Here is a 21,611-nt window from a genome sequence, read left to right on the forward strand (position 1 = left end):
GCACATTAAAAACTCATAAATCAGCCAATAATTAATAACCCTGAATTAGGTGATATACTAAATACATAATGTACACATATGTACATACATTCACACTAATTAATACATGTGTATACATATAAAAATAGGTATGAAGAGCTCTGACGAGCAGTTCGCGAACGAAGCGTTATATTGAATGTGGATTGACGCTGCTATTCCTACTAACCGCTTTGTAAACATTCAATTAACTATAATATAATTTGACAGCCTTAGATTATCAATCTTTTGTGATTATAAAAAAATACATAGATTAATTTAAAAAGTTCAATACTTCAATGTATCACATACATACATATACACAGCGCAAACATCTATATTTGCTTAATCTATTTGTTTTGTTTACAACTCGTTAACTGCAAAGTTGGCAAAAAGTAGAAGAAGCAGAGGGCAATGTAAATACGAAAGCTGGAACCGTCAAAGCGTTAGTTCAGACCGCCGCCTAGTCTACGAATACTGCAACATGCGAATATTCACGAAACAAAACAGCTATGTACCTGTATATACATACATACATATTTAGTTGTATGTATGTATTACTTATTTATTTATTTTCCCGTAAATAGGTAAGTCAACATGTGTCATAAGGGCTATAAATCCGTAGGTATGTATGTGTGTATGTGTTTGCCTTTATTTTGTTTATGCACAAGCAAGTGTAACTGGGTCTTACAATTGCTAACAACAACAATAATAAATAATGGCAATAACAATAACAATGCAGTTCTCAAATGTCTCTGTTAGTTTATAATGTCTAGACAATTTGTCATTACAGCGCTATAATTGTTGTTATTGACTTATTTACTTTAATTTCTAATGGAAATGCTATACAACCTAGAGACTGTAGAAATCTTTGTTCAATTGTTTCATACGGCAATAAATAAATAGACTGATATACTTGTGTACGTAGATGCATAGTATGGATATGATAGTGTTTTGCGGTTGCGGTTGCGGTTATGTTGAAAAATACAGAGAAATGTACAGAGTTTTGACCATTACCATTAGACTATTAATTTTATTAATTGTATTTATAAATATTATTATATTATACTACTAAGTTGCTTTATTCCCCAAAGTGGCTTAAGGCTCTCCGACATTCAATTTCTTCATGTTTTGTTTTTGTTTTAGGAATACACTAATCACCTGGTATTGCATACGTTCATATGTATGTATGTAAGTATGTGTACGTATGTATGTATGTGTTAATTGACGCCACGCCTTTTATATATTAATTTTGTTTTAATTAATTTCTTTGTGAGTGCACTTAGATATATCATGTATTGTGGATCGTGAATGTTAATACTTAGCACCTGCCGTAAAGCACCGTTGAGCGCAGCCACCAGTTGTTGTTCGCCACTGATTGTGCTCTTCAACCTTAACTACAATTTTACAATATAAAGAGGCACATGTATGTACATATATATTTATATCATGTGTATACTATGCACTTCACGTTACTCTTCCATCAATCTCTGTCTTGTAGAGTATTTACATCACACGCGTTGTAAATTTGGCCCCTCCAAGCCACCCACTCCCTGGTCAACACTATTTGTGGCGTAAAAAATAAAAATAAACAAAAACGGGGTTGCGCCACTTTTTTTATAAAAACAAAATATTAAATATTATCATAGAAGAAAACACACACACACATACATATTTATATATGTACATGTATTGCAAGTGACCATATTCACATACATATTTAACCATATAAGTGATATGACAATGATAAACTTTTGCATGTATAGTATGTATGCAAGTATTATAGAGTATATAGTATGCACTTATTTGTAAATGCAATCAAGCGTGAAGGGTGAAGGCTAGCTTGCAAGTTGCATATTTGCATATATATCATACACAGATCCGTACATTCATACATACATATGTACGTTCATATATTTTGTATGACTTTTGATGATCTCACTTAGAAGGCCTCTCAAGTCGTAAGCCTTGAAAATATGCAATAATCTAGCGCCGCAATTAGAAGTGCATGTTTGTTTACATACACACATATCTATGCACATACATATGTACGATTTTGTTGACTTTTGTATTGGAATATAAATATTTATCTGAAGTGGTGTTCCTACGGCAGTGTTTCCTACGAAATGCTTTTTGAGGTCATTCACCCGGCAAGTGTACACCCCACATTAATGTAGATTAATAAATATTTATAAATCAATTGTCGATATTTTATAAACAATAATATAAGTATGAATGTACTGACATACGTGTATATTTGCATTTGAGCTAGTTGGATGCATTTTGAATGAAAATTAACGCTGTTAGGACTTAGAATCTAGTTTGAACACAATGGAAGTTGGGAACACTATTTCTAAATGTTGACATAATGTTAGCTGGCATAGCATAGAGATATTCCATTATTCTTCCTCTCACACAGGTCGGATGGTGGTTGAACCATATTGAAAGTTAACTTACACTGAGTCTGTTAAACATTCATTAAAAGTCATCTTTGCATCCGCCATTGTGTTCATCGCACAAACTTTCTGGTAAAACTTTCGGGTTATCCTTTTATCCACCATAGCTCACACTCTATGCAATGTGGGTGGCACACAAGCTCAGAATCTACCGAATCACTGTTTCACAAATCAATGTTAATATCGGTGAAATTGTATGAGTTGACCTTCTAATTACTTACGCATCTACCATACTTTCAGTATTTGATTCCCATTGACTTTTTCCTGTTCTCAGACAGACTGGAAGAGAATAATCAGAGGAAGGACACCACCGGTACTGCGGAACAAACAGTCTAACTACAAAACGTTATCGCAAAGTTGGAAGATCTTTCGAGCGATTGCAACTTTTTAGCCAACCTGTTCCGATTCAGAATCTGTCCAATTTTCTATTCTATTCTACCTTTCCTATTTGTTTACTGCGATCATGAGAATCAAAGAATGAGAAAATAGTTCTTCACTATTCTCATTAACATTTTGGTTTCAATCATATGTATGTACATATGTACGCGAGCACTCTCAGCACACAACAAAGCAAAGAACATGTGTAATGGAGAAATTAAAATTAATTTATTGCTCCTGCCAGTTTTATTTACAACAATCCGCCACACCACTCGACAACCGAATGGTAAACAGTAGTTAAACAAATACACCAGTTTTTATGCAAAAACATCGTAGTCAACTATCTATGTGTGGAATGTGTATACCTTGTACTCGTAGTTAGTTGGCAAAGAGTATTTCGAAAACAACAAAACACGAGTTCGCGCTGCAATAGCAGCGGTTGGAAGCATGACAGGTTCAAGCTTGGTTAATTTTTACGATTTCCGGCTTTTGTCTGTAACTATGTAGATAAATAAATGCCAGTATATACATAGTTAAGGTATTAATGTGTTGGCATACTCGTAAATGCATACTGCAATATTAGTATATTTCGCTCATTTACTTGAATAGTGTCACAACTCAAAAAAGTCGATTTTTCAGAAGAGCGATTTCAAGTTCATCAGTTTATTGACAAATCTAGTGGCCTGTAATATACATATTTATTAAAGACAATGTTGAGCATAAATGGACCAAATAGAGTGTACCGATGCTTTTTCTTGGGCATAAATGTGACCCACTTTGAACTATGTCGTTATTTGTGAAAAATATAAATCAATTTCGCCGTCATAAGGAAAATGTGTGGTTTTTGCTGGTAAAAGCAATATGAAAAATTTAATTAATCTTTCACCAATATCGTTGTAATACAAAATGGTCAAAATCGGTTTATAACTTCACCTAGGCCGTATATACCTAATACAATGGGGTTAATAGTGAAATCGGTTCAGGAATTACCTCAGCCCTCATATACTATATATGATGATTTTGGTAATTCTATTAGACTTTATGCCGGATATATGGATCAATTCCAATCATCCTAGTCCGTATACACATTCCCATGAAATGGTGCTTCTCCAGATTGAAGTAATCGGTATTTCAAATCAATCAATATTTGAATACCTACATTCGTAAGAAATAAGTTTTCAATAACCCGTTCCGGCAAAATTGTCTGGGCCTTATCTCTAAAAACAAATTTTAATTCTAAAGATAGCCAAGCATCGAAAGAATTGTTTAAACTACGTTCATTCTTTGATGATACAGTGTAGATTCTTTAATTCTCATTATCAAAATCAATATTTTCGAAATTTCGCTGCAAATAATAGTCTTACAGTGCACAAGAGTTGTAGATACCGATAAAAACTAAACAAAACAAAGAAAAGATCATGTAGAGTTATAAATTGATTTGATCTTTTGAGAAAGAAGTGACCTTCGCTTTATCACTGAGTAAACTTCATAGCAGATTGTCAATTGCTGACACTGTTTTCATTTTTATGCTACTGAATTGTTGTTTTTCGTTTTCCTATTTGAATACCACAAACTTCTATCCATACAACGTATGCCCAGCAGGAATTTTCTGAAACAATCGAAGTAGTCGGAAAACAAAGAGATTATTGCCAATGTTTTGACAATTTTCATGTAAGAAATCGGAAGAATATATTCTCGAATATACTTGTGATTTGTATTATGTTCAGTTGTTTCATTTGATTCCCTTATCTAATAATTTTTCAACAAATTGGATGATTCCCTGTTGTTCATATTTAATCCAATAATCACATTGTAAAATGATGTTTCGATAATAATTGGATATTTGCGGACAGGGTACGAATGGAACCGAACAGATGTATGCTCACGAGTATGTGGATTTGTAGAGGTACCTATCTATTCTATCTACGAGTACTCAACTGCGCTGTGATATGTTGACTTGTTTACATTTGTGTTTCTTCCGCGCTCAAAATTGTTTACCAAATGCTTTGTATTCTATCAACAGGCACCATTTTTAGTTTTATTTGCTAGTTCTGTGCGTGTGTGTGTGTGTGTGTGTTTTCACTTTTGGCGATTCTTAGGGCGTAGCCCATCACTATTCCCACTAACCAGATTTCTGATTTTTCGTAAATAAACCGATGAGAATTACAGGCACCGAAAAGAACACACAAAAAGCTTGTCGAGGGTTGCTCATACATTTCACATCAACAAAGCAACAACAAGATAAAAACAAACTACAGTGAAAAGTAAAGGAAGAAAACAACAAAAGCGAAATTTGTGCGGGTAGGTCAATTATTTATTCAGCTAGAAAAGACCAATAAACAAAACAAAAACAAAAACCAACAACAAACTGTGCAGATAATAACAAAATACCTCTACAAATGTATGAGTGTATATCAGTATGTGTCAGTATGGGAATACTATGTATAAGCTCAACTCTGATACTATACGAGTACATACTCGTATGTAGACTCTTTGGATATGCGCGCGCAAACAATAGCCGTCGATTGTAGCCGCACGACGACACAAAAGAAAACACAGTGAATGCGCCGAAGCCCTTTATTCGAGCACGCTCGCATTAACTCGGCGATTGCCTAGTATTTTTCGGCACACATTTGTTTTCGAAAAGTTTTCAGTGTTTTCAGTTAGCTCATTCTTGTTTTAGACCGCACGCGGTAAGGTATTCACAACGCAGCGCTCGGGATCCCGTTCCGTACGTACCGCCAGCGAAGAGTAGAAACGCGCGCGCACATAAACTTAGTCGATCGATCAAACGGCCTTTATCAGATACAGCCAACGAGTCAGCCAGCCAACCGAAGCCAAAGTCACATAGGCTAAAGTTGACTATTGTTTCAGCAAAAGCCGTTTGGACGATCCAGCGCGCTCCGACACAGTCTGCTTCGCGGAGCACTTATCGTGGTGCGTGTGCCGCTTGGCAACGCGTCAATTGCCGACACTCACGCATCGCTCATAAATTGCAGCAATTTTATTGTTATTCGTTTTTATTTCGATTGTGTTGTTGTTGTTGCGCTTATGCGCAGGTATGTAAATGTGTTGTTGTTTACGATTTTTGTGATTATCGCGCGTAAAAGTGTTCATTTGTGATTCTCTTTGGTATTTTAAATTGATAGTGCGCGCCATAAACGAATAACACTCTAAATACTGTAAGCAAATTATAAGAAATGCTACCACTGAAAAATACTACAATGATTGGTGAAAAGCAATCACGCAGAGAAGTGCATTTGAAAATTTAACAATTAGCAAATATTAAATTATAATTTATAAATGCTAAGAAGGCATACACGAAGCGCAGCAATTCACAATTTAGATGTTTCTGCACAAAATATGCAAATATTTTGACAAAAAAGTATAAATGTATTTGATCAATTCACTCCACAAAACTAACGGTACTCTTTACGGAAAATTGACGTCAGTGCAAATGTTCTTAAGACATTTTTTCGAAATTATAGTCAAAAATTCAAATCTGAGGTCTTTCATAAAAATACTAAGTTAACATTCCCCAATAAATATTTGAAACAAGAAAATCATTACTTCTGCCTCTCCAACCAACTCTTCAATATTATTAATGATTTTTTTACTTTTGGCATTTAAACTTTTAGACTAACAAAGTTATCTGTTTAATACTTAGCTAAACTGTTTGTTTAAACCGAATAATACTACTTACATATGTATATGTATATAGTATTCGAATTGTGAATGGTGTGCACATCTCTGTTTGCTTTGTCTACATTGACTTCAAAATCCACAATAGTGATCTAGGCAATTTCTTTGTAGATAACAGAGCTGATAACGCTGCAAAAATAATTAGACAACAACACACATAATGAACTTAAGCCGGACTATTAATTTAATGGTTTCGTATTTGACATTTTACTTCATTAACTGATGACCAATGACTAACAAACTCTGTCAACATTCTTCTCTGTTAGTGATCGACTTTACAATTTAACAACGTTTTGGTGATCTTGCTCTGGTATTGCATTTGGATCAAGTGTATCTTTCTATTATAGTTTGTGTTGAGTGCAGTGTATTAGTTTAACAGAATTGCGGGTTTGATTAAACTCGACATTTTTTGAACCAGAAGCTGTTACATTTTATATACAATTAGGGCGATTTTCCTTAAGTAAATATGAAATATAAGTATGTGGTCAATTCATTATGCGAGAAATGAAAATAAAAGTTTAAAATCTGAAAATAAATAAGTCATCGTGGGTTATAAGTAAACAGTGAAACAAATGAAAATATGCCCTTTTCAAGAAAGCAAAAGAAAGAAATCAAAGAAAATATGTAGTATAACAAAAATAATTATTTATTCAGAATTTAACAAAATAATATGTTTTATAAATTCTAGTAGTTGTTCTGTAATGAATAATGATCTGTAATGAATTGAAGTGAAGAGTGTGTATATCTAATAAGGTCTCTAATATAAACACAAAGCAAAATAAATAAAATTTAGTGAAAAACCAGTTTCTTTTTGTGGTATGACAAATTCAAACAGTTATCAATCGTCAGCTGTGTGCAATACCGTTAACAATCGTCTCTGTATTGGAAGTGAAGTAAGTAACTAATGTGTTTTGACAAAATATACGTTACATACATATATATTTACCATATATAAAAGCTACAAATAGCAGAAATATAGACAGATAAATGTTTACAATAAATTAATTTTGATTCCAAATACAGCATTTGGAACTAAATTAATACACTTGTGTGGAGTTAGTTATTATTTTAGACTATAAACAGATATTCAGTGTTAATATTGAAAGAAACTCCAAAACATATTGCATTTTGGGAGTCTAAATTAAGACGGAACACAAAAAGGCATTAACCGCAAAATCCATAAAAAGCAAATAATTTTCCTAATTTATAACGAAACAAACTTCAACACACTGTACTCTGATAAATATGTAAATGTAGTTTGAAGCATTAAATAGTGACTTAATAATAAATATTAATAAAAAAGACAACAAACAGAATGAGCAACAAATTCATCTCGCTTCAATGTAAATTTATGCTAATTCTCATAAGAGACCAACAAAATAGGGTTGCTCGCAGATCGCTGACGATAAACGTGGGCAGACACGCGTGTGACAAATGCTTGCAGAACACAAGCACGTCACGAAATACCAGCAAACCACAACAAACAGCGCAAACCGAGCCGTGCCAGCTGACCATCGTAGTGTTAATACCTGTAAAGCGCGTAAATCACAAACCGAATGCGGTCAGTTGGGTCCAAGCGCACTCTTGCCTGCTTGTAGCACATGCTGATACGAGTATGTCTATGGCCGAACAGTTCGATGGTCCGTTGTATTTGCTTGTACATATTTCTTTTTGGTCTGCACCTTCTATGATTGGCCTCTAGGTTTTCATTATGCTTTTTGATGTTATGCTCTCTTGTGTAGACGTTTTGGACATGCGCGTGTAGGCAATAAAGTTTTATTCTCTGGATTAGGTAGCATTCTATTCATAGTATATAAATATATATGCATATGTATAACTTTTAATTTATTGTAACATTCCCAAAGCAAGAGCATGTATAATAATATTTAAAAATGAAAATGAAAGAAATGTTGAACAGCTGACAAAGAGAAACGAACATTTAAAACCCGAAATGAGCTTAATTAGTGATACCTTCGGTGGCAAACCTCCAGAGTATAGAGAACGCTTTTAAAGTACTTTCTAAATTATCTTAATTGAAGACCGAGTTTTATTGTTATTAAAATTTCTATAAGAATCGCTTTATAAAATTTATTTGTACTCATTTGCTGTTATCGATAAAACATATAAACGTTTTGTTTGCTTTTACATATATTTTGTTTATCAATCTTTATTATAAATATTTCCATTTAGTAGCGTCTGTTCAGTATTTATGACTGAGTTAAGCAACTACTAATTTACGAACGTATTTGCACAAAATACAGCAACATTAAGCCGGGTGTATATAATGTAAAATTTATTACGTATACGTCATGTACCCTCTCATGGGTGAAATATGTACCTGCATACATACATATGAATATGTGTATATGATTCATGCTGATCAGTGGAAATATTCCGAAAACAACCAACCAGCATTGATTTATGATTTTTAATTTATATATTGTAATAACATTAGATATATTATTACATCGCTCAGAATAACGGCTGATTTGTTGATTTATCACATCGTCCTCTATGTAACCATGGCGTATAAGCAACATTTTAATTGAAAACATTGTTGATAAATAAATTCCATATGTCTCCATTTGCTTATATTGCCATCAACAACAAAAACGAAAACAGAAACAAAAAACAAAATTGAAAACAACGATAACAATAAGGGGAGCAATGCAACAAGTGAATTAATCAAAACAAAAACCAGACGAAGCAAACAAACTCATACGTTTGAAAGGGCGCTGATAGCACACTGCCCGCACACACCAACAAACACACACGCATAGATATTTTTATAGTGACGTTGGGTTAGCTCACCATATGTTCCCCTTAGTATGAATATGTGTGAGCTGAATGATTTGTTTTGTCTAAAGCTTAACTACTATGAAAGCACTTAGGGGCAGCGATAATTTACATTTTATCAGCAGCAACAGGAAAAGCAACATCCTCCACTCAGGCGAGACCGCCTCACATACTTACAGACATATTTTCGTAGTTTTTCGTTTGTATTTGCATGTCGGGCGCCAGGGCATGGTGGCTGTGCGTATAGTCTGGATTTACCTAAGGAAAATTGTGGTCTGTTTTTCAGTGGATATGTGATATATATGTATATCTATGCGTATTTTTACTAGTGTGTAATGTTATACGTATACAACAGTTTGTGCAGCTTAAACTGAGCAAGTTGTCTGGTATTTAGATGTTCAACAGCTGTCGTGCTTTACACATGTTTACAATTTGGCAATCAATTTATATAGGTGCATATGAATGTGTGTGCTTAACAGAAACAGTGGCTCAGTAAATTCTGATATAACGGGTGATTTTTTTGAGGTTAGGATTTTCATGCATTAGTATTTGACAGATCACGTGGGATTTCAGACATGGTGTCAAAGAGAAAGATGCTCAGTATGCTTTGACATTTCATCATGAATAGACTTACTAACGAGCAACGCTTGCAAATCATTGAATTTTATTACCAAAATCAGTGTTCGGTTCGAAATGTGAAATCCGCTTTTTTATCGACAAATTTTGTTCAGCGATGAGGCTCATTTCTGGTTGAATGGCTACGTAAATAAGCAAAATTGCCGCATTTGGGGTGAAGAGCAACCAGAAGCCGTTCAAGAACTGCCCATGCATCCCGAAAAATGCACTGTTTGGTGTGGTTTGTACGCTGGTGGAATCATTGGACCGTATTTTTTCAAAGATGCTGTTGGACGCAACGTTACGGTGAATGGCGATCGCTATCGTTCGATGCTAACAAACTTTTTGTTGCCAAAAATGGAAGAACTGAACTTGGTTGACATGTGGTTTCAACAAGATGGCGCTACATGCCACACAGCTCGCGATTCTATGGCCATTTTGAGGGAAAACTTCGGAGAACAATTCATCTCAAGAAATGGACCCGTAAGTTGGCCACCAAGATCATGCGATTTAACGCCTTTAGACTATTTTTTGTGGGGCTACGTCAAGTCTAAAGTCTACAGAAATAAGCCAGCAACTATTCCAGCTTTGGAAGACAACATTTCCGAAGAAATTCGGGCTATTCCGGCCGAAATGCTCGAAAAAGTTGCCCAAAATTGGACTTTCCGAATGGACCACCTAAGACGCAGCCGCGGTCAACATTTAAATGAAATTATCTTCAAAAAGTAAATGTCATGAACCAATCTAACGTTTCAAATAAAGAACCGATGAGATTTTGAATTTTATGCGTTTTTTTTTTAAAAAAAGTTATCAAGCTCTTAAAAAATCACCCTTTATTATACAAAATCATTAAAAGTAAATAAATATTTTCCTTAACCTAACGCTTCTTCACAGAGCTTCCTTTTAGCTTCTATAATTCTTAAGCGGTTTTAAAATATTTTCCATTGTGTCCACTTCGAATTTAATAAATATTTTCAAAGATTGCCTGACCTCATAAAACTTTCCATAACTTTATATTGAAGCGAGAGTCTGAAAGAGACTTGGCAAGGTTAAATGTGCTCTAAATTTTAGTTTGGACTGTTTCGAACCAGTTCAAAGACTTCAAATATAGTCAGTTCAAACATAAATTGTTCGAGCATAACCATTTTTATGCTATTGCCACTTACTGAATGCGAATGCCAATTCAAGCGATTAAATTCAGACGTGACATGATCGTAAACCCGTGGTCGTGTTTGGTATGAATTTGGCTACATACATTATGTATGCATGAAATGCAGTCCGAACGACAAGTGTGTATCGCCTCTTTTAGGAAGTAAAATATGAAGTAAAACATAAATAAACAAGTAAGGAAAGGCTAAGTTCGGGTGCAACCGAACATTTTATACTCTGTATGGTGGGGTACGTAAGGGAACCGACTGCAGAAAGTTTGGTTTACTTTACTTTTTATAACTTTATTTATAGCTTAGTTATGACACTTTTTTGAGTTTTCGGTTTTCGCCATTTTGAGGGCGTGGCATTTTGATGGCTGATTTTGCCCATTTTGCAACCTTCTCACGGTCCCAAGGAACAAGTGTACCAAGTTTCGTCAAGATATCTCAATTTTTACTCAAGTTATCCGTTGCACGGACGGATGGCAGACAGTCATTCGAATTTTGACTCGTTTCGTCACCCTGATCATTTTGATATATATAACCCTATATCTAATTCATTTAATTTTACAAACAACCGTTGTGTGAACAAAACTATAATACTCTCTTAGCAACTTTTGTTGCAAGAGTATAAAAAACAAAAAAAAAAAACAAAAGGAACACAACACAATTGTAAATAATCTTAGCTTAGGCGCTAAATCACTGTTTTCTCATTGCCAGTAATTATGAATTATAAAAAGAAATTGAACACCTAGGACATTAGTTTTTTCAAACATTCCTACAAAATGTATTATTATTTGAGGGAAAAATCAACTATAAATGTGATAATTTCTCATAGCTCCTTGAAGCGATACATTTATTGTCGGCATGCTCTTTTCTTCGAAATTGTCCAGTTTTGTAATTTCGGAAATTGAATCATCCAATTAGGTGTTACTTTCGGGTTTCTCTATCTAAGAGACTAGTTGCATCAGAAAGATCGTTTTTTCTCATTTGAATTTGAATTTGAAAAACATTATTTCTGAGACGGCGATAAAGAACACGCGCCGCAAATGCCCACTCATTGGCATTTTGCTTGTTTCAGACAACTTCAAACGATCACTTCGCTTGGCTACGGGTTTCCTCATTAAGATGTTCACTACGAGTGTAACAAAGTTGTGTGTCAATTTTGAAATCGACTGACGGCTGACGGCTGTGGCTCATTATCATTAGAGGCTTTGCCTAATGTGTTATACCAATAAAGCTCCGAATAACATGAAATAAATAAAAGCAATAAAGCAATAAAGACATAATGTTTTTTGCAAACATGGCACACATAATACTCGTGTATATTGTATACCACATTCACTGAGCTCTGTGCGTGTGTGTGTGAGTGTTTACTGTACACAATGTCTGTATGGTATACAGTTTTCTCATTTTTTACTGTTTTATTAGTTTGTTTATCTTTTTGCTTGCTGCCATTACCCATATGTTTGTGACCTTAAATGCCGAACAAATATTGCCCGCATTTGATGGACTCAAAACTGTCATAAGTTTTTTTTCGGCAGGGCGTAGACTAGATTTTTTTCGCTTCGAACACAAATTAAGAAACCAGCGAAATATGCGCAAGCCATAGTTCTTCACTATTATTGTTGTAGTAAAAACAAAACAACTAGAACAACAATGCGAAATATGAAGTGAACACACGGCGCGCTAAGTTAGACTCGTAAGTTGGCCATCAACCATCTGTGCTCCCATGCGAGCTCGTGTATCCATGTCTGTACTCGTAGGTGCGTGCTGAGATACGAGTATGTGTGTGCGGGCGCATAACTATATTCGTTCGTCTCAAATTGTATAAATATGCAAATTTCCGCAGAGTCAGTAACACAGTTCAACAGTGAAGTTCGTCTCGCCTCAGCCAAAACGTTGGGGCGTACAAGCTGTTAAATGCTAATTGAAAACTTGTCGCGTTTATGCTGTTTATGAATTTGAAAAGTGTTTTTTAATTTGATAGCGTATATTACTTGTATTTGCTTTTTCTAGCAAATAATTCTGCACATATTTATTACATATGTACAAGCGAGTATGTTCATGCGTATAGCATATGTATTATCCAAAACATTATTAATGAGTGTCGACTGCTTGGCAATACTCGTATGAGCAGGCGTAAAGTAGGTTGAAGTCGTAAAATATCTAACTTGAAAAAATTCAAACTAATTTGTGTTATTAATAATTATATAAATTCCACTTATGCTGTTATTTACAGTTTGTCGGTTTCGGCTAAACGAACTGCTTTTCGGACTCATTACTTGATTATACACAGTGGATAGTGGATCGGTAATGCTGAAGCACCGTAATTGCCTTTACTCTCCCTCGATTTCATTTTAACCTGGAAGATCTTAGCTTCTAATTGATCTGTAATAATCCATCTACGTCCCTCTTGTACGTAGCAAACTTTACGGCTCAATAACTGAAGCGAATGAAGAAGAATTTTCTGATTATCAGCCTCTCCTACAAAACATTTCAGTGGCATAGCCTTTTGTTAGTACTCGGTTTAACGGGCAACATGAAGAACATATATGTATGTAGAAAGAGTTAAAAATAAATAAAATCATGGTAAAACAGAATAAAAAAAAAAATTTCTTGAAAAAATTCAAAAGAAATGTGCAAATTTAAAAAATGAGTACAGGGAAAATATTGACTTTGATGGAAAAGCTTAAAATTATCGATCAAAAAATATGACATATAATTGTGTAAAAATATTAATAAAATTTCTATACTGCAATATTATAATATTACAATATGTATTATACTACAATTTTCGGATATTTAATTCATTTTTATTGAGAAATATACATCTAAGTGAGTACTCGAATTATTGAAAAAATCGTTACAATGAACTGGTCTGACAATTAATGTGTTCGTTATTTCGGAATATTTAAAGTATAACTTAACTACAAATTCGATATTAAACCTTATTATCACAAAGTATATATTTTTACCAATAATTTTCCATGAATAAATTGCGTATACGTCATGTCGGCATCAAAAACGTTATGCAGTTTTTATGCGGCCTATAGAAGAAGTGCTTAAAAATGTTTGTAGTCAAAATTCGAATTTCGGAATAACTGTAATCTATGTAAATAGTTTTACTTTAATTGCTATTTCCAACCAGGAGGTGTTTCTGACATTTTTTGCCCACAGATTTTAGTTTGAGAGTGTGGAAATATAGTATTTATTGTTGTCAATAGTAGCTCATTAGCATTGGCGCCATTTAAGTCAACAATGAATATTAAACAACCAAAATATAATTAATTATTGGCCAATAGTTAACAGTAGCGAAAAGAGTAGCAGTTGAAGACGGAGCCACTTGAGTGGATAACCGTTTTAAAGCTATCTATTTCGAGCTGTGCGCCACTTAGACCGTGTATGGATGGCTGAGTGTGAGGCGCCAGTGGCAAACATGCATTGTTTAGTTGATCTTAAGTGTTTCTGTCTTTTAGTTTCGTTGACAAATTTAATTAATAAATAAATGCTGCATATAAACATTTTAGCGCTTGAATATATATTCATAACGAATTAGAAAAGTAAACGACGAAACAAAACGCCTGCGTCAAAGGCTACATAGCTGAAACGGTAAATTATTGTGTTTCTTGTATATACTCGTATACTCGGGATATACATATAATATATACAATATGTATAAACATAGTTGTTGTAAAAAAGTTATTTATTTTAGTTTTTGAAATTGTTGAATTCGATTGCTTTAGATTTGTTCCGAATAGGCAGAGAGATTCTCGTCAGTAATACCCTTAACCGTCGTTGGTGAATGATTTCTCTTTTGCAGAGAAATAAAAGACAAATACTTTAGTCTGACTCTTGTTTGTTGGTGATTAGACTAAATAAATTAGATTTACTTGATGTCTTAGTTCACGACAACAAGCGTGTATTTAAGATTATGACGGAATGAGCAAAATCATTATTATTATCATTATTTATTTATTTAATATGACTGTAGTACTGATGACCTTTGAAAGTATTTGAATTTGGCGTATAAATATCTATTATCCATCCATTTGATTTTATCTTTGTTATTCAATAATTGAGTTCATTACTTTCTTTAAATAATAATTAATATTAACTTAATTCTTGCCTATGATTTCAGTGTTCTAATCAAAATTATAATATGGAAGAACTGGAGTTGGATCAGGTTTCGCAGGTGATTAATTATCATCCGCGTTTCCTCGATCATTTTCTGCGAACACAAAACTTCATTATGGACGGTGATGGACCCCTGCCATATGACTATCGTTACTATTTGGCTATAATTGTAAGTAATAACAATTTATGCTCGAGATAATTGCTAACATATTTAACATTCGATGCAAATTTTGTGTTAAAACCAATATACCACCCTTTCTCAAATATTCGAGCGCAATCGTCCGAGCGCTTGTTTGAGATATGATAAAAATATTATTATTTTTGTGTTTTAATTTTCCTTTTACTAAGTAAGGATAAAACATTATTTTATTATATCAGTTGCTTGCGTTTTGGCAATTACGGAAAGTCAATTTAATAAGTAATGACATTTGTCAGCTATTATTTCCAATTAACAACAGTTAAATCTTCAACATACTAGTGCATAAATGTTTAAGTTATTTCCTCGAGAAAATTATTACTAGTAAAATACATCGTTTTGGAGCAAAAATGAAATGAGAGAACACCACAATTGTAAAACAGCAAAACGTAAGCACGCTTACGTCTACTCAAATATTATTAATTATTAATAATAACAATCGCTTAGAAAGCTCGTTATGGTCCAAGTACTCAGCTGCCAAATCAACTAGTTACAAAGGACTTTTCAACCAGTGTTAACGGCAACCCCACACAGGGTGACCGAGAAATAATGCATTTCTAAGAAATCAGAAAATATAATGGTATTGCTATGGAGCTATAATAATCCAAGGAGTCCTTTAATCCCTATAAAACAAAGTTTAGTTAGTTATCTGATATTTAGCTGTTATATAAATTGAATTTCTAGTTATAAACTGGAAAATTGTCTTACTGTTTTGCTGCATCACTGTAGTCTGTATCCATATGCGTGTAGGAGAGAAAACCATTCAGATGTTAATGAAATTTATAAATAATTTTGTATCGCGATTTCGATACAATGTGAGTAGATCAAGCGGCGTGTATCAGCTGGCGTCTGTGGGTATATAATATAAGGACGACATAATTTGCATTCAACAATAACAATAATATTGAATAACAATAAACAGAGAATATCATTTGCATTGCAAATTTGTGAGTTAAGAATTTCAATGCAAAAAAAAATAGTAACAATTATTATTATTATGATAATTAAATGCAGTAAACAATTATAAGTTTCTATTACTATTCTAGAAAACAAAAAAATCAATAGACAGTCATAATTCGCGCTCCATAATAATTATATATGCACTTGTCTAATAGTAATGTAATCTGAAAGAAGTGCTGTTGAGTTATAATCTATTATTGTGGTTTGCATTTCATTTTATCGACAAAGCGAAAAAAGTAACTCAATATTTTATCTCCTATCTGGTGTATAACATCAGTTCACATTTAAGACCTAGGGTTTACAATCAATTGCGTAACTTAAAAACGATATTTCCTCTATTTATTCAAAATCCGGCACACACTTGCAGAGATGCTATTTGAAACCCTTTGACTACTGACCATTAGTGGGTTCCCACAAATTGGGAGTGCTTCTAATATTCGACCACAATCACGAGCATTTCGGTTTCCCACTTCTATTTGTCTTTGTGCTAAGAACTTCAGATTCTTCTGTGCTGTTGAGAATGAAAAATTTAAAACACATTCGTTACGAACTAAGCGATTCTTCACATGTATGAACATATACTCGTAGATATGCCTAAAAATACTGTTATGTCTTTTGAGGCTTTACAGTTTTTGTTTGCAATACAAAAGCTCTAACAACGGCGCACAGCCATCAGTCAGTGAACCACAACTCTGTTATTTTGTTTGCTCGCCAAACACACGTGTAGACTGGTGGCGATAAGTGTGTAAGTGCAACTGTGACTATATGTGCATTTAACCATGAACGTACCTGTAATACATAGATGCTATGTGCTGGCAGTGTTATTACAGAGCTATAAAAGTCATTATTCGCCTTCCAAAATAGGAGTACAAACTTTTCAATAATTTTCAATGATGAAGTTATGACTACGCGAGAAAAAGGTCTATGCAACCGAATATATATCAAATTAAAATATACATACATACATATATAGAGCTGCTTTTTATTTAAATATCACCGTAAATAGATATATACAATTTATTTAGAGCGGGGTGTTAATGAAGAAATGTAAATTCTGCCGCATGTGTAGGTAATCCACACCCACATCAAACTATGTATTTATGCAAAGCCTTAATGCGTACTTAACGATGTGGCTGATCTTGAGCTCAACCGCTTCATCCGTCAACGTGACAATAATTCAATAATTGAGTTATGGCTGGTGGTTGCACAAATTGAATGATTTATCAACAACAAGTGACTACTTCTATGGTATCTGCGATTAATTGAGGCGAAGTACAGTAGTATTCCGAAATAACGAACACATTGATTGTCAGCCCAGTTCGTTATAACGATTTTTTCGTACTCACTCGAGTACTCACTTAGGGGTATATTTTTCAATAAAAATTAATTAAATATCCGAAAATTGCAGTATTTCAATTAATTTTTTTACACAATTATATGTACTTTTTTTGTGCTGATCAATAATTTTAAGCTTTTCTATCAAAGTAAACATTTTCCTTGTACTAATTTTTTAAATTTGTACATGAAATTTTTAAAATTATTTTTGTTAAATTATGTTTTACCGCGGTTTTATTTATTTTTAACTCTTTCTACATATGTGTTCTTCATGTTGTTCGTTAAACCGAGTGCTTACAAATGCCCGATTTTCGTTATTTAAGGAACTGAGTGTAAAAATTTGCTTGTAATAAGCGGTTTTCGTTATAACGCATATTCGTTATTTCGGAGAAATACTGTAAATGCATTTATTATTATTTTTGCGAATGGAAAATGCATCGCAATTGTCGCTGCTAAGAAAAAGATATCATTTACCCAACGCTTGTGGCAGACTCCACTATGAAGCAATGAAAAAAGACAATACAAATAATTACAACTACAACGAAACCACTTGGTAAAGATAAACATGGCGACGCTTACAGAAAATAGCAACAACAACAACACTGATAACCGAAAACGATATTGCAGTCTTGTAAAAAATCGTATTTTATAGGCATTTTTGCACTAGTCCTCCATTCAGTGCCATTTATTCAGTAACTACTTCACCACTAGTGTGATCCGAATACGCAACTAGTCGGTAAACGGTGCCTCTCTCCTTACAAGCTTTTTAAAGCTCATTTTCTCACTGGTTCGATTTTAGTTTCGTTTTCAATGCATTGTTGCTGTAGGTTCACACAAATACTCGTATGTATGCATTGTTGTGCGCGTGTTTATGTATGTAAATATATGTAATGCTAAAGCTGACTTACGCTAAAAAGTTGTTGTGCACTGTCTCCCGCTGTTTTCAAAGCCTTTGCAGCTGTTGTTGTTGATTTTTTTTTTTTTTTTTATAAAACGAGCACACTTGTTATCACTTTAGTTGTAAGTGTAACTATTTACTTACATACATACATACATATATGCACATGTACGGCGTTTTATTATTTTCTAATTTTTTCTTTATTTTTGTATTTTTTATTGCTTTTTTATTTGAGTTGCTTTATTGCCTACAATTGCAATTTACACAGCTGGCAACTGCAGCGGCCTCCAACAACCACAAATAACCATCCCAGTCAGTTAATCAAGCGGGCAGTCAAGTAGCCAATCCAACAACAGCAATAACAACATCGTCAATTGCCTCGAGGTCGTTCACTGCTAAGTTCGCCTACCTTCCTGAGTTTGTTGTTGCACACATATTCGTAAACATCAAGATTAATATACATATTTAGCGTTACATATACACATACATATGTACCGTAAATACACATATCAGTTCATATACATATACATTGAAATTCAACTTTACGGACTTTAGAGGGGGGAGGGGATATGATTTGTCTTTGCTTGGTGTGTGAGTTTACAAGAATATAGCAAGGATCTATTTATTATAATTAATTGCCACATATTAATTTTCTATAAATATATAGAATATTTATTTAATAAATTTGCTTGTTGAAAGGAATAAGCTGCCAAGGTGTAGTTGCGTATATTTTAACCGGATGAGAGCTGTTATGACCACTGAAACTTTTCACTCCATAATACACAGTTCTCAAAATTGTTGTTGTTGTTGTCCATATTTTGTTTTAAACACTTGTACAATGTATTTCGAAAAGTTCACGCTGATAACAAAAATAAAACATTTGCTCTGCCCACCATTCGTTGCCCCCATTTCACCACAAACACAAGCACATATGTATATTCGTATACACACAAATGTACGCATATGGGCACTAGCATTGTGGTACATCTGTTGTTGCTGCACGCATTTAATGAAAATGTGTATGTATGTAATAAATCTATAAATAGAAACTTGTGATAATTTAGAAATCAACATTAAAAGTAGCGGCGACTCTACAGCTGCACTTCACTAGCCTACTTCCACACACTCACGCACAAAGTCGCGTGCTTACCCCGCTGCAAAATCAACTACTCACAACTGCTGTACAATATAGGTGCGAGTGTAATGAGTCGAGGTCCCAACCAGTCAGTCTGGTATTTTTTAAATGTCGAGGTTCTACAATTTCGGTCGAATATAGATCGAAAATATTTAGTCAATATTAACCTCTGATGATCCAATGATCAGCCCTTCGTTTTACTCAAATACAAAGATAACCGCTGAAGCCAAATAAAAATCCAATCAAAATTGTGGCTTAACTGGTTAAAGCTAGTGTGTTCCTCACTAGTCCCATTTCACCCAGCAGTTTCGAGTATTTCTATCCACTCTCAGATTCATCTATGCCTTGTATCTGTGCTGTACTTGTGTGCCTACATAGATTTGGATTTATTTGAATTTGTTATCGTTTTTATTGTTTTTATTACAATACATTTTAAACTTAGGCAGGTAGGAAACGTTAACTACCACATTACATAGGTGTTCTTATTCTATATTACTGACTACTCGTGTTGCCTAATTGTAAACATAAAACATCTGCTCAATCTGGCGGTCAACGGCAGACCATCCACATCGAATCGGCAATGCAATCAACAACAAAAACCACAATTGCCGAGATTCAAACAGAAAAACGCTCTACACTGCTGACAACCAGCTAGCATAGCTGCAACACAAAACGACAAGACGACAAGAGCGGAGCCACGGTTATAGGCCACTAAAATAGCTTTCACAATAAACAGCAAACAAGACTAGCAAGAAACAAATAAAAACAATCAAATTGACAGCTCACATTGTGGTTGTGTTTTTCTTTTTTTTTTTACTTTTTTATTTTGTGCACTGAGTATTCATTTGTGCATCTCAGCTATTTGGCATGTCAGCCACAGTGTCAACATGTGTGAATAAGCCGCGCTGCTGCTTGGCACTTTTACTTGCTTACTCACACACTGCACTGCATCAGCTATGAAAGCAAAACAAAGCAAAGTAAAGCAAATTTGGCACAGAAAGCAGAGCACATTCACATTCGCCCGCTGATTTTTCTCTTTGTTCAAATGCAAATTCTTGTCGTATGAGACTGCTTGGCTACAATTCTGGCTGTTGTTTGTGCACATACTCGTATGCGTCTACATCTAGCTCCATATATACGCGTACATACATACATACATAAATATTAGTATGCACACCTATTCTTTATGTACAAATGCGATCTAATGTGGCTCAAAAAACTGAAGAACGAAAAATGTAGATGATTTTTTGGAAAACTTGATGATAAACATGCAACGAGTCATATGTAGAAAATAACATTTGTTGAGTGATGTAATAATTAAGTGCAAGCGTTCTATAAATATGAATATGTATGGTAAACATTTTGAAACTGAACATTGGCAACGCGAATGGTATGACAGTGCGTATAAGTAACCACGACGTTTTATTGCAAATTCTCTACAATCAAAATCTCACTACACTGCATATGTGGCTATGAGGCATATCATATATTTGTCAATCACTCTTAGATCTCCCTAAGCAAAAGCTGATATTCAGAATTTACCCATAGAAATTATCCATTTTTACAGAAATATATAAACGAATGTATGTGATGGGTTCTATTTATTGGCTTGCTGCTTTGCAAATTCTGGCGAAGTGAATATTTTTATTAACTTTTCTCAATTCTTCTGTTTCGTTTAAGAATATATCGCTAAAAGTATTCTAAATGCTAACATAAAATAAATGTGCTAAATGTGAATATATGTTGGGAAGGTACCCTATCATTTTATGAAATTTTTTCTGAATAATTGAATTCCTGAATTCGTGCATATTTGTTCGTTCTGTACCTGATACCTTTTTTT

At 34.0% G+C, this 21,611-nt stretch overlaps 1 protein-coding gene across 7 annotated transcripts in view; it reads left to right on the top strand.

Moving 5' to 3' along the window:
* The window catches only part of Sesn_2 (sestrin homolog), a 49,801-nt gene that overhangs the window by 23,218 nt on the left and 4,972 nt on the right, over window positions 1–21,611 (top strand). For 3 of the 7 annotated variants that reach the window (XM_011198210.3, XM_054234528.1, XM_054234527.1), the window contains one exon: window positions 15,252–15,416. In XM_011198210.3, the coding sequence (XP_011196512.2) occupies window positions 15,252–15,416 (165 nt within the window). Of the gene's footprint in view, window positions 1–4,704; window positions 5,909–7,239; window positions 7,445–15,251; window positions 15,417–21,611 lie in introns of those variants that run through there. The other 4 variants (XM_011198208.3, XM_029046234.2, XM_011198209.3 and 1 more) reach the window with 4 other exon arrangements.

The sequence above is a fragment of the Zeugodacus cucurbitae genome, chromosome 6 (genome assembly GCF_028554725.1).
Source record: "Zeugodacus cucurbitae isolate PBARC_wt_2022May chromosome 6, idZeuCucr1.2, whole genome shotgun sequence".
NCBI classification, from domain to species: domain Eukaryota; kingdom Metazoa; phylum Arthropoda; class Insecta; order Diptera; family Tephritidae; genus Zeugodacus; species Zeugodacus cucurbitae.